Source organism: Echeneis naucrates, chromosome 10 (genome assembly GCF_900963305.1).
Source record: "Echeneis naucrates chromosome 10, fEcheNa1.1, whole genome shotgun sequence".
NCBI classification, from domain to species: Eukaryota; Metazoa; Chordata; class Actinopteri; order Carangiformes; family Echeneidae; genus Echeneis; species Echeneis naucrates.
Window position 1 is genome coordinate 7888688 of NC_042520.1, and position 21575 is coordinate 7910262.

The 21575-nt window shown below is 39.0% G+C and overlaps 1 protein-coding gene across 2 annotated transcripts in view; it reads right to left on the reverse strand.

Moving 5' to 3' along the window:
• diaph2 (diaphanous-related formin 2) overlaps positions 1–21575 on the reverse strand; it is a 338700-nt gene that overhangs the window by 140014 nt on the left and 177111 nt on the right. For both annotated transcript variants that reach the window (XM_029511765.1, XM_029511766.1), the window contains exons 18-19: positions 12946–13047; positions 9814–9908 (exon numbers count right to left, since the gene is read on the reverse strand). In XM_029511765.1, the coding sequence (XP_029367625.1) occupies positions 9814–9908; positions 12946–13047 (197 nt within the window). The remainder of the gene's footprint in view (positions 1–9813; positions 9909–12945; positions 13048–21575) is intronic.

Here is a 21575-nt window from a genome sequence, read left to right on the forward strand (position 1 = left end):
TTTTACATGTGTGCACCTGAGCACTAACAATCACTATGAAAGCTGTGAAGCAAGATTAAGAGGGAAATTAACAAGGCATACTGAGAGTTCACATTGAGAAACAAAAGAGATAAGCAGATAGAATTTGGTAAAAAAAAAAAAAAATATATATAGACTGGAACAGAGACAAATAATGCAGACAGAAAAAAACAACACATAAAAAAAATCTGAGGCACCAAGTGATAAATAAAATGCGTCTAAAGGCTTAATGCACTTTCTCCTGAAGTTGGTGAGAGCCCCCAATACTTGCAAATAAGCCTACCTCTCATAAACTGAAGGGGATTGCATTATAAAATGTGAATACCTATATAATCATGCTATATATCACATCATCCATGATGAAAACAGTTTTTACTTAATACATGAAGGCAAGCTATATACAAGAGCATTTGCTTGAGAAAAACAAAAGTGTCCAGTTGGAAAAAAGGTGATGAATCTTACTGCACTGCATCAGAATTTGCTCTCATTTGTGAATATTCTACAGTTTCTATCTGTCTAATACAGTGAACCCCAATACAGCGCTCATGCATGAGACTATAAATCAAAAGAAGAATAAAGCTAGCATACAAAACAGTAATAGAAATTAATTTGTTTGCGGTTTCTGCTGTCTGACAGTGCCTTGTGAGTGATGTGCCATCTGTCACAAACACAAAGAAACTGAATTGGAGAGTGAAAACAGGAAAAATGTTTTTACTTGGTTAAGAAAATACAGTACTCAGTGTACTGGAGGAGAAGCTGCATGGAATCCATCTAATCAAAATGTAACTGTTGTGCTGTGTGTGCGTATATGTTTCATCAATATTCAACCTTAGGACAGAATACCTGGCCTGGAATCTGTGGCTAAAGACGAGCGGCATGGTTGTGATCACTGAAAAGTACATGTAGTACCTTGGGTGCTAACCATCAATTTTTGAATTTGATAGCATACAAAGCCAGTCCTTCACTCCCTTTCTCCTGCTCGTACTTTGTTTATTTAATACTTATCATTTTCTGTTTTATTTTTCCAGCCCTAGCAAATCAGCATAATGTATTTCACATTTCATTGTTAAATTAGCATTTGATGCAGAAGAGAGTTATGTGCTGTCTGCCTAAATAAACCACAATTAAGCCCAAGGGCGACGCTGATTCTTCTGCTTAAGCACTAATCCAACACAACCAATGCAAAGCCACACTTATCACCTTGCCCCACATGCGCACTTTTACACCATGCAAATGATGCCCGACAATGTACCAGCCTGCTACAATCACCTGTTGTTACAACAGAGAACAAAGGCTGGCATGGGTGCTGCCAGACCCTGAAGTCACTACACTACCACATGTAATGACGGGCACATGCATATGGATGAACATCACGGCTATCTGGGTGATTGACAAGAGAGATAAGTAATAATGGCAAGCAAGGCTAGTAGGAAAGACTCCTGTGAATCCTCGTGGAAAGGTTGTTGCTATGGCAAAGTGAAGAGAAATGGTACATAGTCAAATGCGTAAAACTCTGATACACGGTTTCATTTGTTACAATTTGAATGAAAAAAAAAAGAATAGCCAAAATGACTGGTATCTTCGAAATAGACGGTTTCATACAAAAAGAAACACAAGGGAGGACAACTGGTGAACCAGCAAAGGGGTCAGTGGTAATGAAGGTTCATTACGTCTCATTAACAGAGCTATTGTAGTACATTAGAACCTCAAACGTGCTGTCAGCTCTAAGACCTCATTTTCAGTTTTCACGTGACATCACACCACTGCTGGAACGCCCACTGGAGGGCAAAAAGAAGCTATTTCCTCTACCTGTCAGCTGCCCGCCAGCCACTTTTTTTTTTTTTTTTTTAACTAGTTTTGGCTTAACTTTTACCAAAACGGTGGATAGTTGCTGTGAAATTTGCTGCACAAATCAACGAGGAAACAAGCCTGGGTCTGCTTTTACAGAAGTCTGTCTGAGAAAGAAAGCCCACTTCCCCCAAAACCTGCCATACAGGTGCAGTGGCCAAATCCCACCGATCCCTCTTTCTCCACAGCAACCCCAGCTGTCAACTGTGGGTCATTTAAACTGTAGGAATGGTTTACCTGACATTTGGGATTAGATTCATGTTATAAGGGACTTTGTCAACCAAACAAAAATATTCATGAATTGTCACTAATGCCCCAGAATGCTGACTGAAGGAGTGAACTGACACTAATGACACGTATCAACGTTAGCCAACGCTAGCACTCACCTTAGCTTTGACAATGAAGAAATTCATGTCCTTCACCTCCCAAACGGCAGCATTATTGACCCGTCCAGATTGAAAGTACTTATAACCGTCCGATTCTCCACAAGATAAAAGTAGACATGGCTGAATTGGAGGTCTGGCAGGGACTTAGCTGTTTTTAACTGCTGAAATAGGGCGGCGGGTGCCGTGTGTGGGTTGCAAGTGCCCAAAACTTGCACTTTAATCTTATGTTCTTATCTTATGTAACGTAATCTTACAGAGATTATCTACATATTCATGGTTTGAAACTGTTTTGAAATTGACAGAAATGCAGATCCGGTTTTTTGCCCTCCAGGGATCAACGCAAGTCACGTGACTGAAAACTATGAACCGACATTAGTGCTCCTTTTCAAATCATCTTATCTGTAATCAGCTGAAATTAAAACAGATCAAAATATAGACACATCTGGAAGTTAATCAGGAAAAAAATGCTTTAGTAATAAATTCAAAATTATAACATTGTTTTATCATTGTTGGCAAGTAAATGAAGATTGATGACCGAAAATGTGCTTAGAAAAAGACTTAAAGGCTTAACTGGTCCAACATTGTAAAAATGCACTTTACACATATCAATGCTGTCATTTTTTCTTTTCAATTTACCAGAAATTAACATGTATTAAATCACAGTAAGAAAATAAAGAGCACAAAATAAGCTCCATGAGATGCCATGAAAAAGCATGCAGTTGGGTAACAGAGGGTTTATCTTTTTGTGTCCTGATCAATCAATACATGGTTGTCTGTCCTGCTGCTTACAGTAGTTACATTACTTTGGCAGCATTGTATCATTTAGATTTTTTTCGTTTCAAAAAAGAGAAGTTGCTTTTCATGTGCTTATCCTACAGCTCATTGTAAATCATATAATGAATAGATAAAAAAAAAGCTTCATACTGTTTACTTAAAACCTCTAGTCTGTCAGACGGCAAGTGCTAAAAATAATGTGCACACATTTACTCATTAAGACATGCTGAGCTTAAATACGAGACATGTTGGACACTTCCTTGCACTTCTTTGATATTCTTACTAGTGCATTTGCAACATAGGGCACATTAATTACAAATGAATAGGAGCAGTGTAGTATTAGTCATTAGCCTTTCCTTTTGAAAAGGAGATGGGGTAATATAAAACACATTGGCAGACATTAAACATTAAGAAGCTACTCTGATATTCTGCAAAACAAGCCCCCAGGGCTGTATCATCTGCTGATGAGAGTTACCACACACCAGAAAACTGGGTGTGCTAACACATTTAGTGATGACTCTCTAATTTCAGACAGCTAGATCATGTAGCAAGTTCTGGAGAAGGGTGGGAGAAAATTGTTGCTCTGGAGCAGTTCTCTTGGTTTGATATCTCAATGTAAATCTGTATCTTTCACTGTAAATTCTCTCTCCATCCAAGTTTCAGCTTCTGTGCATGTCATTCAAATCATGGTTTTCCATTGAAAAACAATGGTTATTAAAAAAAAAAGGAAAATAAATGGTGGATATTATCTCCAATATTAAATGTTGTGACGGTTTAAATGTAATTGTTTTCAAAAACACCCAGAGGCTAATGGATGTTAAGTCTAATCAGCAATGAAAGTCTGAGTTAGAATAACAATGTGGATTGTTATGTAACATTTTAACCAAAGTAGCCAGCACTAAATATGACACTTTGTGATTGTGCATTAGCGCTAAATTGTTGAGTCAGTGTAGTGATTGTCATTGACGGCACATGGTTGAAAATAGAAAAGGCTATAATGGGACATCACAGGAGCACTGGAAGGTCTAAACTGTATACAGTTGAGGTCAGAAGTTATTCTGGATTTTGTCTAAACTACACAGGGCCCACAATGAATATGGCATTCATTCCTGTGATGAGTGTATGTAAACTTCTAACTAAAACTGTGACATGCATGAGAAACCATGGCCTGTTTTTGTGTGATGGGAGGCAGGAAAGCTGATTAGACCCTAAAAAGCTTATATTTGCTTGGGCGGACAGCAGGAGAGTATGCATGCTCTGCAGGGAATTTAAAAGATTTAATAACTGTAATCACAAAGAGCAATTTCCCAAGATATGCCAATTAAGAAACAAGAGAATGTAAGGTGGTCCAGTAGAAATATTATACAAGAGAAACAAGAAAAAAGTGGCATGACAAAGAGAAAAAAAAAAACACTGGGAGAGCTTGGAGAGTACACTGTCTAAGCATTAATCTAAATTCCTGGAAACCAATACCATTTAATCCCCCTACCGTAAGTAAGAAATCTTCCTAACGACGCCTTGGACACTCTTTCTCCCAGAGAGTGTGAATCACGTGTAATACAACAATGGAAACACTGTCAGCCACTGGAACGCTTTAAAGATTTTTCCAGGGACTACAGTCATGACAGAGTCCCCTGAAGTCCAGTACTGTTAATTAGGCTAGGTTAAATGAAGGTAACTTGAAAATGTACTTCAAGTGAAAGAGTTTGAATGAATTGTCTAAAGTAATGGGGTCTATATACAAAAATTCTCAGTCACAAATCAAGACAATTCAATGCGTGAATGAGTTCCATGAATATTAAGTGTGAATGTCACTGAAAGAAGGACAGATTCTTTTCTAAATTTTCTAAATTGAAACTTACTGAAAATGGAAAAAAAAAAAAAAAGAAGCAAAAAACCGCAATAATACATATTTTTATTTACATTCTTCTACTGCTCTATGATTAGCTCTGTTGTTTCTATCAGTTATGTTTCTTTTTTTCCACATTGGCCTGATGTGTGTTTTCATAATAAGATGCAACTGGACTAATGCTGGTGTTGAAGTCAATTACACTTACAAACACAAAACATTTTTTTTTGCTCTACATGACAATAAAAACATTTGACGGCATGTGTAAAAAAAATAATGACATACTTACTCTGCAATAAAATTAATTAAAATTGATAATGGACAAATAAGTCAAATGCAATTATGAATACACTCAACCTATTTCATCATAAAACACTGACAGTGAACTAATCTGACTAACCTGCTGCACGTGTACTGGTTGATTACACCATAAAGTACTCAGGTTTACAAGTGCTGATTAATAATCTTGGCATTGTTTAGCCTCCTTGTTTTTCATTGGCAAGAACTATAAGGGCATGGGACCAAATACCATTATTATGCCAGTTAAACCCAATCCTTGGGGCAGAGAGGCTTTGAAGGACTTTGGGAGAAATTAACACACCAAGGAAAGTCGACATAAGTCAATGACGGCAAGGTCGTGGGCATAGCTACTGTGGTTCATGATTTTAGGCAGGTGAGATGGAATATGCACTTAGCCATGGAGCTACTGAAAGAACAACAGAGGCTGAAAATCCTGGGATGCAAAACTAAATGCAAAAACAATACAACCAGGACCCTTAAGCCCAGAGTGCACATGCCTGACTCCTTCCACCACAAACAAAGTCTCCAGGACCATTCCCTTGCTGCCTCTGTTGCCAGCCAACAACAGCTTAGTCAAGCTGTCAGCCCTTTAAAAGCAGACATTTTCCAAGCTTTCTCAATCTGTTTTCACTGAGGCACAGTTCATTATTGTCTTTTGTTGTTCTCTTCAACTCATTGTCATAAAAGGTATGGAAGTGGTGTGGCTTTCAGGTCTTTTTAAGGTTGAGGAAAGTGACCAGATACACACAAAGTGACCTGTAATTAGGAAAAAGGAATTGAATTGTAGGATGATGGGTTGAATTCAAACCTGTGTTTTCACATGTACGTTCATTGATCTTCTACTGCTTATCTGGTTCCGGGTTGTGGGGGCCCGAGAACTGAGCCCACAACCGCGCAAACCGCTATGCCACCATGCTGCTTTGCACATGTACAAACAGCTTTAATAGATTCACTGGTCAGATGATAAAGGAAACAATTGTGTAGCTGCTAGGAGATTGATGTTAACATACTGTGCGTATGATAGCGTGTGCTGTGTATGGACATGGAAAAAAAAAAAAGAAGTGTGGAATCGCAAGATTCATATGGAACCTGGATAGATGGTAAGAGCCAGGACTGTCTGCTAGCATTCAGGGATGTGTACATCATCCCTGAGTCGTTGATGGGCCGTAATGCAGAATAAGGAGGGCCAATCAACTTCTATCTATCTAATCTGCCAGGGTGACACATTGTAGGGGTACTTCAAGGCCAGCACACTGCCACATTCTGCTGACAAATCATTACATTAGACATGTCGACGGAGAAGGGAGATAATATGATTGAGTTACAGAGTTTTAGATGCATTATGAACACCTCTTGCTTCCTTGATTCCTTCCACTTTGACTATTCCTTCCATTTGTCTGTGCCTTACTTACATGTCACCTCCCTTCTTTTGAAATTCTGAACTGAGCTGAGTTTTGTAGAGTTTTATTTTCCCCTTGTGTCAAGTGCTACAAGGCCAGTTAAAACTGAGCCACTGTTTTATCCCAGCTCCCCATCAGATACATGCAGGCTTTATAGAATTGCCAGCCAGGTACAGTAAATCATATTGTCAAGGTCATAATGTTCATCAGTGCACATTTGTAGAAGCTAATAAAAATGTGCTGCAGAAATCAAAAAAGCATGGCTATCAAACCAGTAGCACGTGCAACGCCTCTGTTGTATCATGTTAAAAATGTGACATTATTACGTTACCTGCTTCAATAACAGTTTTAAATTGGAAACTACTTAATGTTTTAATATTAGCCATCAGGTTTGTGATGTTTTAGTAATAAGCCCTTTTATGCCTGGTTTTTAATCTTGGACTTGTCAAATTTTAGGTGCAAAAGCAGCAGGTAACACCATGGTATCAGCATCATTGACGAATACAGAACATTGGTATTTAAATAAGAGGTGGCAATATAGATTTCATCTTGCATTTGCATACAACCTTTATTCCCTTGTTTCCCTATTTTTACTTTACTTTTATTGAAGATGCACAGACTCACCCACTCCCTGTGACATTAGCAAGATGGTGAATGCATTTCCTTCCATCATTGCCCAAGCCATACCAACGCATTTTCCTTCTCTATATGAGTGTGCAGTTGTCTGTGTGGATAAATGGTGATTGGCGTGTGGCTGAAAGTGGGTGGTGTAGAGTGATTAATCAGTATAATGAGTGTAGATGAGCACTGTGCAGATGGAGCCCACACTCAGGACTGTGTCACCCAGCAGGGAGTCTCTTTGCTTTCCTTCAGTGCCTCTCTATAGATCTAACTGTATTGCTTGTGCATGTGTGGTTGGCATCTTTCTTTAATTTGTGAGTTAATTTGTGAATGGTGTTGTTCTATAATTATCTTACTCCTATTTTTCTTTGGCTTGTGCAAGAGAGTGTGCAATCAGCAACAATTAGCTTCTCTCACTTGTGAAATGGTAATGTTACTGTGTACTGTGCAAAAAACCTTACACTGCTGTAGCAATCTTGGAGCAAATTGTGCTTTCTGTCAAACATAAATACTAGAACTGACTTTTTAGTTCTTCTTGTGTTGATAGTCCAGGAACCACTTTGGGTAAAAACAAAAAAGGTAAAAAGCACACTCAAGCACAGTATGTAAGCAGATTTATGTAAATACACAGCTCAGAAGTTTCAGAGTAAAAGTATGAAACTGGGTTTGCAATTAAAATTAATGATAGATTAAGTTATATTTGGAATATCTAGAGTTTTATTTGTATATTCTAACATGTATGTCAACGGAAGACACTGCAGGTTAATGAAATATAATTGTGTTATTCTGGCAACTAAATATGAAACACACATATATACAATATTTTTCTTGGAGCTTTGTCCTTGTGGCTCAGTCCAGGCTTGTATCACCCTCAAGCACTGCTATCTCAGAGTGAAACACTTATGAGATGCAGAGTCCTTCTGCACTGGCAAGTTAACTCAGATGGTCCTTATGACTCCCCCTTCACTTTGCTTGGTTCCCAGATGCTTATGCTGACTCACACACTAACTCTTAAGTCTTATTGAGCCTGCCTCTTTGTTAGCAGCCTCCCTGTCCTCTTTCATATTTATTAAAGGAGGATGTGGAAGAGGTAACAATGGAAACCCTTTCAAAGAGGGTGAGTAGCTGCTACCATGTGGAAACAGGAATATTATTTCTTTTTTTTTTTCATCTATTCCACATCACAGACCATATCCCTAAAACCATTGATTCATGTTGATTTCTCTTTTAATACAGAAAACATTTTCTCTATCTCTTTTTGTTTGGTTCAGTTCCACGCCTATGACTGAAGCAAGAGTTTTCATTCAAGCATTCACTGATACACTCGACTATTGAGCAGTTTCTTCAGTGTATTTGTACACTGTGGTCAATTCAGTAGCAACTGCTTAGTGGTGGGAGCAATATTTTGTTTCCCTGTAACACAATCAGACTGCTGTGAACCAGTCCAGCCACTTGCCTGATGTTGTGTGCAATAAGAAAGGCTAAGGCCTGAGAAAGGCTTGGTATACAGCTGCCCTACTGGCAAATTCTGAGCATGTTTTACTTTGCTTTAGAGAGGCTGAAGGTTATAAAAGGTCAATACCTTAACTCCCTTCTCTTGAATCTACCTTCTCATAAAGTATAATAAAGTACAATGACTTTTTGTCAGATTGCCAGCCAATTAAAGGTTATCAGAGCTCAAAATAATATTCCTGCAGGGCAGACTTCTAGATAGTACCCATCTAAGTATATACCACCATCTTTTACTACTGTTTGGGATTCAAGCAGTGGGAAGGAACCAAACCGTGCAAGTGTGTATTGATAAGCTATGTGGGAAAGGACATATATTTCAAACTTCATGCAACATTTTTATTTATTTACTTCTCCAAAGTAGAAGAAACGAGAGTTAAGTTTTAAAGCTGCACACTGAGCATACCCACTGCTGGTTGGACATAAAAAATAAATATGCACACACACTTGACAAAGTGTATCTCTGCCTAGATTATATTGAAATCTAAGTTTCTGTTTGCTGCTCACTCCTGAGGTCTATAACATCTACAGGGTAAAAATAATACACTAACAACACATAACAGGAATGGATTAATGTGTGACATGAGGACAATTCAGTAGACATTAAAGCAGATTGAGGCTCAAAATGTCCAGTGATGCCTCTTCACCTCAGATTCACCGACACTGCCTTTAATTACTGCTTTCTCAGACAAGAAAACAGAAATAAAACGGGAGCAAAAACAACTTAGCTTTAGGAGGCTCATCAATCATAGCATGAGACAGAGGCAAGAGTAAAGGAGGGTGGAGCTGGGAGGACTTTGCCAACTCTTGTTGTTCATCATCCATTATAAAAGGATGAATGGTGGGGGTCTCTCTGGTCTACATGAGAATGAGGAAACTGACTTGTGCCAAAAACAGACCACACCAAACTTAAAATGGGCTCAGTTAGCTGTCTGCCAGACACCAAAAAAAGGTTACCATCTACCTAAACAGGTGGAAAAAGAAAAGCTCACCATATACACATTTTTTTTTCCAGAGGATAAAAAGAAGTGTGTTTGCATGTATGTGTGTGTGTGTGTGTGACAGACAGAGAAAAAATCAAACACACAACAGTTAACATCAGTCTTACCTGGATGAGTGACTCGCTCAGTCTTTCCTCGTCTACCTCCAGCACAATGTCCCGGATCTCTTCATAAGGCAAGCGGAACGAGCCCAAGAAAATTGCTGTTGTGATAGAGAGAGAAGAGAGTCATTTCCTCTCCCTTTTTTTATTAGACTGTGGGGTTCAAAGAGACATTTCAGCACTCATTGCTCCTCAGACAAAATGACCATAGACCTGTCCTGTCACTTGGAAAAACTAATACACTTTCTGCCCCTCAACAGGATAGTTTGTGTCACCCTGACAGAAATCAGGAAGGAAAACATCAAGATTTATCAGTAAAAGTGAACAGTAGTAAAATAATGCAATTACTGCTTGACTTTTACTAAAAAGTGAACAAAGGAGGATCCACAAAAACATCAGTGGCTTAGGCTTAGTTTGGGTGGATACAAAGAAGTATTGAAGAACTGCATTTGCCTTCACGGACAGCCTGGTGGGTGTTTTACTCTCCATGGGGGGTGTCTACAGTGGAAATTGGAGCTGATGGTATATCCAGGTGGAAGTCACAGGTGGAAGCTTGGTAATGAGTTGGAGGAGAGTAACTCAACAGCTGCTTTACTGCTGCAGCAGAGGGACCTGATGTCTGCATTTAACATGCAACAAAAGGGGAGGTAATGCATTCCTTTTTAAAATCATCTGTTACATTTGCGTACACTTGGTGTCATTTCATTGCTACTGTTTCTGATGAGGAGTGATGCTGTTCATGTGCTCAAAACAATTGTTGACTCAGAACTGAAATAAACAATATATAATATATATCATCATATTGTAATGGTAATTTACATTCAGATAGGTTTTTGCTCAGTAGCGTGAATGAAAAATGTCATACCTGTTTGCTTTACATTTCTTATTATCTGTTCAACTTGTCCTATATATCAGTCACGTATGAATTTAACAGCTGACGCTCTGCTTGTTACACTTGAATTGCATTTTTGGTCGGCATTCTGAAGAAATCAGACATCTACTATGCAACTCATTTGAAATAACACTGATGTTTACACTCATTGGGGTGTAAAGTTGTCCACTAGTGTGACCTTTAAAAATCAATCTGATTTAATCAATATTTCTGCAATATCATGCACACATAACACAGATATTTTAGGTTTTCTTCACTTTAATACTCATTTTTTAACAACCACTGTTTAAATTTAAATAATACAAAATCGTTTTTATCTGATTAATTTTCCCTTAGACTATAAACTTAGAGAAAGTTTACTTTCCAACTCGGTTTGCACTGGCTCATACTTCTTAAGTTTTGAATACCTTACAAAATCAAGTGAAGTTTCCCTTCAGAAGGCTTACTTCTAGCCAAACTTGTTGTGAAGTCTCGTTTTCTAACCCAATTTTTTAATTTTTAAACATTTTAAGGCTACCGTGCATCAAAGTGATTGTTTTTATTAAAGTCTGCAGGAAAAGCTATACTTATACACAATAAATATGAAAAATCCTTGGTCTGCCCTCTGCTTCCATTGTAGCACCAAAAGTCTAGGTCACTTATGATTTTCTGATTGCTGACAATGAGGCTGAAGTCTACAATAGGCCACTGTAATTTAATTACACAACTGAAACATGGTTTGGCTCACATCATTGTAGCCGACTCTTTGATTCTCCATGATGTGAATCAGGCTGAATTATAACATTTTGTTGCAGATTTAAAGTGGTGGAAGTCAGAATTTTCATCAACTTAAAGACTTCAAATCTGGTCATAATACTGCTGGGCTATTCAGGGTGATTTCACATCAAATGTTATAGTTGTCCACTAATGATAAGAAAACTACCTACAATTTTATTCTAATGTTTGTTTCTAGCAATTGCTTTGATTGCTAAGTAATTTGGGTCATGCAGTCATTCTCAGTGAAGGATCACAGTCCCAGGATTTCTTCTATTCCCTCCAAAAAGCAGACAGTGCTCATATCTTATCTTGCATCGACAAGTGTAGTTCTCTTTATTCAGGTCTTAGCCACAAGTCAAATGTTCATTTGCAGCTTATTGTAAAAACTGGAATTGGGGAAAAGATATGTCGATGCCATTCTTCAGGTAGTGGTGTACACAGTATTCTGGTATATTGATATAATTGTGTAGCTGATGTCACTATATTCATTTAATTCCTTCCAGTCCCTTAACCTCCAACAGAGGTTTAGAGGGTTCTGGGGCAGGCAGTGAATATTATCTACATTTCTGTAGCAAGTATCAAGGCGACTTGGAGTAGAGGGCTGTGCACAACCACGTGCCTCCCACCTGAAGCTTTTTGGGAAGCGAGACATTCTACACTTACATTTTCTTCCTGTTAAATTAAAAGGCCATCTGCTCGGGCTGTAATCAAAGATGACAGTGACGCCTATCAACACTGTCACAGCCTCAACACAAGTGCAATGTCATGTACAAACTAGCACTAGCAAATGTGCACAAATGCCCGCATTTAAAAAGACACACACACACACACAAAGGCGCCTCTGTGTGTCATCCTTATGTTCATACCACATGTCCCCTCCTGAGATAAGATCCCAATATTTTGCCCGAAGAACTCACTCATCTAACTTTTCATAAAAGATGTAACCAGCGAACGAGTCTACAGTATGTTACTGCATGCCTCTATCCTTGTCCTAGAAAGAGAGGGGTATGAAAGACATTGGATAAACAGGAGGTCGGGAGGGGGTTGCAAAGAGGATGACCTGTAATCTGGCATGCATATTTCATGAGGTGTCATCAGCCATTGTCTCACTGTGGAAAGGGATTTTGAGGCTGCAGATAAAATCCCAAGGCATTGGGAAAAACTACAAGAAATGTTTTACCCACAAAATAAACACAATACAATAAGCAGTAACTCTGTTTTTTTTTTGTTTTTTTTTTTTATAGTTTTAGGATCAAGCGGATGCCCTTGGAAATAAAAAGGTGCAACAGCTGAGAAATTCCCTTGTTGAGGGATTTTTTTGGAACATTTGCATTTGACCCGAAAAAAAAGAAAACTTTACAACAACCCATGTGCATGCTTTAGTGTGTCGTTCTAATAGAGCTAAGCATAAATCTACCAGTACGCTATTCACAAATAGTCCTGTTCATCTGTTCATGCTGGTAAGAGATGTGAGAACTGTGAATACTTACAAAGATTCTGCGCTGTCTTAGGGTCCAAGACCCGAAGCTCCTTCGCCTTTTTCTTGAACTGTGACATTCTGTCGTCAGTCTCATCTTTCATGTCTTTTTTCACTGCAGAGAAGAGCAATGTTTTCAGAATTATAGTGTTGACAGTTTTGAAATTATATGCAGAATAATGACACTATACAGGATGATATTAAATCAGGATGTTGCACTGAATTTTTTCAGTACTTAAAAAAAAAAAAATCTTACAACAAAGTGAAATAAATAATTTAAATACTTTGAGATGCAAATGCATTTACACATATTAAAACAAGCTGACAGGCCAAGGTGGCTTAGATGGCAACAGATGGCATAAACCAATTAAAACCATAGCTTCCATATCAGCAAACTTCAATATTTTGCTTCCTTATCATTTTTAATATAAGTAAAAAAAAACAAAAAACAACAACCATCAGTTGGTCTACTTCTGCTGAAATAACTGGTAGGTTATTTCTCTAACCATCTTGTGAAGCATCCTGTAATCTTGACAATAGCTGTAAAATACACTGAATACTGTGTGTCACAACATAAAAAGGACTGATATCCAACACCTTGAACAAGATGTACTGAATAGATAAGCCTTGAGTAGGAAAAATATATTTTTTCACATGCCACATTGATAAAATGAGCTAAATGCTTCCACTTTTTTGTGTCCACCCTTATATTAATAAAACCTTTGCGCATGTGGTTTAACATTGTGCGTTTGAAATGTGATGATGACATAATGTGCAGTACCATCAGATGCAGCATCACCACAGCATCCCCTCATTTGTTTTTCAATATTTGTATGCATGCCAATACTTCTTTCACAATGACAGTGTGTAGATGGCAGATAAGCTCAGCTCCATCCCTTAGGCCCTGTCCGTCACTTTTCAAGGGCCAAGGAGATAATTATGTGCCCCCCCCCCCCCCCCCCCCCGATCCCTTAAAGTGGCATTAAGTTTGTGTTACGTGACTAAACACAATAACCAAATTGGTCCAAGAATGAAGAGACCTTTATTTTCATAATTGAGACATCATTAAGTCTGCACACTGGGGAAGCGCCACATGGCAGCATGTATTACTCTTCATTTACATTTCAATAACATTGAGTTTGTCTAAAACCAAGCCCAGGTGCCTGTGTATGAAACCAAAGGGCCACATGTTTAAGCTGGCACTGAAGAGGAATAAGTGAGATCGAGTTAGGAGTGAAAACTGATTGTGAGAAAATGGAAGTAGAAACAAAAAGAGAAAAAAAAGATTGCTCATACCCATCCCTCTCCTTCCAATAGCTTGTAAAGAGGCAGCCCACTTTGTTGCTAATCATCACAACTGCTCTGTTTAAGCCCAAGATGGGAGTCTCCCAGGATATGTAGAACAAACAATATGCTCCCATAGCGCTAGCTTGCATATTTGAAGAAACAATCAAAGAGGCAACATCTCCTGGGCAGCCAGAAGAAGCCATGCTGAAGGCACCTGCCTAACTCCAGCACTTGCTGTCAACACATGACATCAGGGATGTTGTTGTTTATTGTATTAAGCAGTGCTAAAAGGGTGTGAAAATACACCGGTCCTACATACAGTATTACAGTTTGATTTTCTGACACTATCTTAGCTCGTTCCTTTACAAGATTACATCTGATTTGACTTTATACTTAGTGGAGCTTGATTTTTTTTTTTTCCTTTGTTAACAGATTACAGAGACCAATTAATATAATGTGATAGTGTTTTAGCATAAATCTGGCAAAAATGTTGATACATGAGTGTTTCTCTGTGATAATCCCAGAGATTTTTCTTGGTTTGTTTTACCACTTTCATGGGATAGTGTTTTGCTCTGACCAGTCTTCTAATAAATTCATTTTTTGATTTGTGGTTTATTTTTCAGGAAAAGACTTTTATGATTCCTTTGCAAACCTAGCAAAATATATGTACTTTCATGATCCAATGTCAGCATTTTCTGTTTTATTCAAATTAACCGAAGTATACCAAAAGAGACAGACACTAAATACATATTTATCACCTTATAAATAAATCCAATGACAACAGAGCCATCCCATCCACAGAGCCCTGGACAAAGAAACCAGAGAGCCAGCAAAAATAAAACATGAGGAAACAAGGATCCCCCTTGAAGAATGGCCCACAGACAGAGGGCAAATTAAACTGAGAAGGCAAATTCTGCCGCTTTTGGCACTAAAGTGTTCTCTTAAACCTCCATTCTCTTTTGTCTACTACCACTTGAATCTCTCACCTAGGTGTGTTATACTCTCAGCAGGGAGCTCTCGGCCCATTTGTCTTTGCCTCCGCTGTCTTCGCCTTTACTTCAGGGCCTCATGCTATCTCAAATTAAAGAGAAAAACTGTGATACTTTCTGATACATCTTATACAGCTGCGAGATCTCCTGCTGAGCACTGGCATCATTTGGCTTACTTTTTCAAAAGTGTTCGCTGACTGACTCAATCATGCCACATGTCACATGTTCCCTCTGAGCGCTGCGTGTTGACTGATGGGCCCTAGAGGGCTTGCACACCTTCGCAGTATCACTGGTGTCGAATCTGCAGGTATGTGGCAAAGATGACTACAGGTGGCAGATTTCAACCAGATGGCTCATCAAAATATTACAGCAAGTTTTATAAATGTCTACAAAACACAAGAGTCGCCAGTTAGACGTCATGAATTACATTCTACACGTGGCATCAGATTTTAGCCGAGTTGAAGTTTTGTGTCTTTTCTTTTTTCTTTAATAAATATACATCCATTTATTTTCTTCTGCCAATGAAGCTTAACCTGTTTGACAATGACAGCTCGACAGCTGATCCGAATCATTGCCAATGTTTAAATGTGTTTTATGAATAGCCCAGTGGCTATAATGTAATATACTGACAACAATGGCATCCATCTTTTATTAAAATTTTATTTGTCAGTGAAATCTTCCTAGTAACTACACAGTGAAGGGCCATTCATGATTTTTTTTCTGTTGTCTAAAATTCAAATTTAATTCAAATACAGTATGTATTTCTTTGCCAGGTTGTCAGATGAATACATCAATTGTAATACATCTTAATTACAAGTTGATGCCCGTGGAACTATCATTGGTAAAGGGAATGAAACAAGATCAGGACTGTGGCAGTAGGTCTTATCCAGGAAAACTCCATTACAAAATTGCAAAAAAAAAAAATAAGCTGCCGATATATGAAGATCCCAAAGTCATGGACCAGATGGTCTACATGGCATGATTTGACTTTATATCATTTGCCATGCAGGCCTAAGAAGAGAAAATTCAACAATGAATAGTATGTCACTAAGAGTATTTGTGATCCATTATCTCTCAAGAGTGAAGAGAGAGTTGAGAGTGAAGGAATTGTTTCAAAATCATGTTTTAACAAAATAGCAGATAGATTCATTGGGCCCAACATAAACACATGAGGACAAGTCTCTGGTGACTGCTACACATTCCATTAACTGAGGGGGAGTTAAAGCCTGCTCTGTGCCAAAAGGAGTCACCAAATTCATAGTGGTTGCATTGAAAAAAAATACATGAATATTTGAGCAAAAACAGATTTGGCTTATTAAAGATGACTTGGCAACCATGTTAAGCCTTCTCTGTGGGGTTGGACTGAGGTATACCCTTGGGAGGCTCTGCGATAAAAAGATTTCTCCAACACTTGGACATTCAGTCTGTTTTCTGGCCCAGCATCACTATCCTGGTAGCTTTCCATGCAATATCTCCCTCAAGACGTCCATAAAACCCAGGGCATTACAAAGCTAAACACTACCACATGTTCACTTCCGGACACAGACCATCCGGCTGAGCCCCACAACCACAGATACCATAGATGAGTGGGCCTTGAAAAGATATAAAAGAAACTGTAGATGACAGGTCTTCAACAAACAAATTTAAAGGCAAAGGAACACAGAGTGGATCAGACAATGTGGAGTCTGGTCCTCTACGAGGCAATTTATTCCCTCAAACATGCAATCTGCCTGCAAACATGTGCCCTGTCCTCCATCTCAGGGACTCGCATTGAGGATTGAGCTGCTAGAGAGCTGCCAGCCTGTCTAGAGGAGATGGATTCTGTGGGAGAATCACTGGCCTCACAAATGCCTCACCCACAGAAATACCAAGTGCACTGAAGTCCTTTATGCTACATACATACAGACCTCTCATATATCTCATATATATATATATATATATATATATATATATATATATATATATATATATATATAAACCAAATGGTAATAACCTTAGCTTTTTGTGTTACTGAAGCTTTTTTTAGAAATATTTCTCAGCTCAAGGTAAACAGTTGAATGGAGCTTCAGTTGGGGATCGAGGTGAAACTCTCAACCCTAGAATCATCCTCATGCTTAATGATGACTGGGAGAGATGGAAATGGCTGATAACGATGATAATGCTGATGGGAAGAATGTGTCATGAGTATGATTTCATGCTCACACAAGCAAACTCAGACAAAAAAATATGTTGGCACCCATTCATCTGGACATGATGTGAGGTTCTAAGCTGACTAGTTCTCTGTCCTCCCAACAAAACCATCTGGTTTGGGTTATCCAAGATCTCTAAATAAAAGTTGTGTGTGGAGAGCAGTATGACTCCTGCAGAAACTCTGACCTGTGGCCAGTAATGCTTTCAGTATGCAGGGAGAGGCTCAGCCCACAGAGGAAGGTACACAGCTGGGCCTGGAGCAGGGCCCAGTGAGAAAAACGCCTCCTCTTCTAATTGAGACAACACAGATCTCCCTCAGTGACCCTCTTCCCTGTTTCTATTCCAAGAGAAGCAGGGGATGGTCTCCTACAAACGATTCATCCTATGGAAATACTAAGTTTCTATCTAATGAGGAAATCAGTGCTGTATTGTCCAGGGTGTCATGATAATTCATGATTAAGTTTATGGCTGTAATAAAAAATCTCTTTGTGGGTCACTTCAAGAACAAAATAAATATCTATCTTGAGGGAATGTAGCGTTGCTTGTATTTACTAATTCCGACTGGAACTATTTCCAGACTTTAGCACAGCCAATATTTTCACAGTGTTCACTCAGGACTTTTATTTATGAAAAGAGACACTCCCAGGTCACAAATGTTCCTTTACACTAACAAAGAACAAATTGTTTCAAAACAGACTGTGAAAAGGGACGTTTATGAGAAAACACAACACTGCTGAAAGAAAAAAAAAAAAAAATCAATCAATAACTCTCAGCACTGTCAATGATATGGGGATTGGTACAGTCTTTCAGCAAGTATGTTTAATCTGCCCACATCTTCACATGACTGTTGTTCTGTTCTTCAGAAGCAGGGAGTGTGGGAAGGCTCTGACTCTGCCTCCTAAATTGGTCATGGAGACACGCTCCTGGGGGCAGTGAATGGATTGAGCCTGACAGCCAATCAGTTCTAGGAAACCATTCTCTGGTTCGTGCCAAGGCAGCTCGTTGTGACCCAATGCGCCCGAGCACTGGTGGGAAGGCACGAGGTGATGGTCCAAATGGTTGCCCTTGGCGTCCGCTAAGACCCGGGCATGCTGTCCACTTTAAGCATTCAGGAGACAGCGCAAAAAAGCTACGGTCTTGTCACTGTGAGGGGGATGAAGAACAGAGATTTGAAGCTGAAGCTGTTCCTTGGACAGCTGGCAGGATTACTGATGTCTCTGCGGTCTCTATTACCTCTCCTAGCACCAGGCTACGTGGGGACCAACCCAGAGTGGGACTACAGAGTAGAGTGAAAGAGGCTTAAGGCTGGTACCTGTATTACTGGTTACCTTAAAAGAAGATATTGCAAAATATGTTTGTGGGCCATGTTGGTGAGAGTTACATGAAAATATCGATATCTGTTTTTCAGCCTTCTACCTTCCCAGAGAGATGGGTGCAGGACATGCTAAGCCTGGTTTAGCTCTAAAAGACTGGAAGCAGAAGCAGAAAAACAAGTTATCTGTCATCTGTCAGAAAGGCCTGTGAAAAATTCATAAACAGCCGTTACCATGATACTGTAGGAACATATACTATATTTATTTTGAAATATACATATACAGAAAAATAAAACAAATGTTTTACAAAATTTGGAAACAGAATGACAGTTACTCTTTATCCTTTCATGGGTAGCCAAGTCCATGCTGCTTCTGACTGCTCATTCATTATTTCAGGATGTTTCATAATGGTTAAAATAAAACAAACCCAGAAACATTTAATTAGGTCTTTTAGTATCAGTTAAATTTTGATAAATTTTTTGATTACCTCTAGGCTTGTTGGATCAAACATTCACATGTGTAGTGCGACTAAAATATAACGGCTTGTGCTCCATCAGGTATCGTAGGCTATCCCCAGCAGTGGGGAGACGAAATAGTACATGAGAATGGTTAAGATGCTTATGGCAAAAATAATTCATTTCTTTGAGGTATTTCCTTGTTCCTCAATGTAGCCAACAATAAATATGCAGGTGTGTCACAGCAAACAGCTAAAAAAAAGTGATGCATGAAAGGCTGTCAAATAATAAAAAGACAACCATGCTTATGTTTCATTTTTAAGAAATTCGCTCAAGTATTATCTCTTCTTCTTGTGAAGGTTAACCGATAGGTTGATCCAGTTTGTCTACTGAGGCATGAAAGGGCTTAAGAAATACTTCTCATTTCCGTGCTGGAAAATGTCAAGGTTTGCTGAGAGATGAGGACAAGAGGAGGGGCAAATGACTTTTTCTCTTTCTGGCAGCTTGACTCCACGCTTGTTAACAGCAATAGGTTTATCCTTGGCAATCATGGGGACAGATATACAGTATGGTTGTAAGTCCCCAATCTCATAAAAGACAGCTGGTGCTATGCCTGCCACTAAAATGCATGCATTGACCCTTCCTCCCACCCCTTCACACGCACAAATATACACAAATGCACACACAGAATAAAAATCTGGGATTGGTCCCACAATGTGATTGAGGCTGTAACAGCTTCTGTCGTGTCACCTCCTGATAACTATTCCTCACACAGCTGCAGAGAAGCATGTTCTGGCGACATGAAGGTGTCAAAGCAGACATGCCCTGATTAAAGATGCACTATGCAGCACCTGGGGATGGAGTTAAAAGCGAGGCAAGGAGAATATGAGCGTAAAGAGAGGCACTCAGTCGTGAACTGCATTTAAATCCCAACACCGGAGTTGTTGCTCTCCACCTCACCTGCCTCGATGTCTATGTCAATGACTATCTTATGCTTTAGTTCAGTTTTGATCACTCTTTTTTTGTAAACATAGATGCATTTTTTTTTTTTACCATTCCAACACCTTGCAAATGTTGCATTGTGACTAGTATCCATGTGGTCAGGGACTGCAAATCAAATATATTCTATTCCAGAGGGTTTGGTAATGAGACTGAAAAAAAGAAAAAAAAAAGTTGGCTTTAACAGGACTACTCTTATTACCCTGAAAGGCTGCTTCAGAACCTACTCACTCATACAGTGACTTACTTCTACATAGACACCACTTTCTATCAAATAACCGCTTCACTACAAAATATCTCAATTTTGCCACCCACGGATATATAGTGAGAGAAGTAAAGGACATAATGGTGCTCTTAACACACACACACACAAAAAACTTCCAAGATCTAGCGTGGAACAGTGGGCTGCCCTTGATGAATGAGTGCAAAGAAAAGAAAAACATTCCAACACCTCTGTCGTGCAATTGAAATGTAATTCATCGTGAATTTACAACCTGTGATTTTGTTAAATTTAGCTTTCCTGAGGGTAGCTTGTAAAACCAAAGCCTGTCTTGATTAAAATTATCACTTGTTTAGTCAGAGAGAGTAAAAACGGGTTAGTTGGGCTTAATGAGCGCTAATGAGAGACTTGCTCTGCGCTGTAAGAGAAGGTAACAGGTCAGAACCTGGTATGTAAAACAGGCTTTTGTCTCTGACATTGCACGCCTGATGCTTCCAACAGGAACACTGTAATTGGATTCTAGACTTGTGCTTCAGTGGAATTAGGGGTGTCCATGGTGTTTGGGGCACAAATCATTTAAGTGCAACCCACCACTTAGTGGACTGATTATGATGTGTTTATGAGCCCTGCTGCAGCCCTGCTGTCGGGATGACTTGGATGGAATTTTTTATTAACCTGTTGGCAGTAAACAGGATGCTGAGGCACTGAGTAAGTCACTTAGCAAAGTTTCCCTTGTAAAGTGAAGCCTGAGAGTAACTGCAGGAGTCTAATAAAAGGCCATACTGCTGACCTAGACTTTTGGTTGTTACTACCCTCAACCTACAACACATTATCAGCTGAAATAATGGCACAGCAGCTGGCCACCTATATTACATAAAAACTGTTTTTCAGTTCTTTTTTTTATTTTTTTATTTTTACCTAGAAACCCTTTTTCACTTTGTTACTTAATTGCAAACAATTAAGACAGATCGGCAATGGCTGAGATCAAAAGCAATTGTGTTGTTGAGGGAAAGTTTTTAGTCCCTGTGCTACAGAGCCATAACCTTAATGCAGTGGGGAAAAAGAAGGGGCTGTAACATTCTGTTACCCTTTATTGGTAGCAATGTGATCAGTGCAGATACCCACAGTAAACTTGAGAAAGCAGTGGGGATGCTTTCTAAGTAACACATCAAACCAAGAGTGAATCTCTG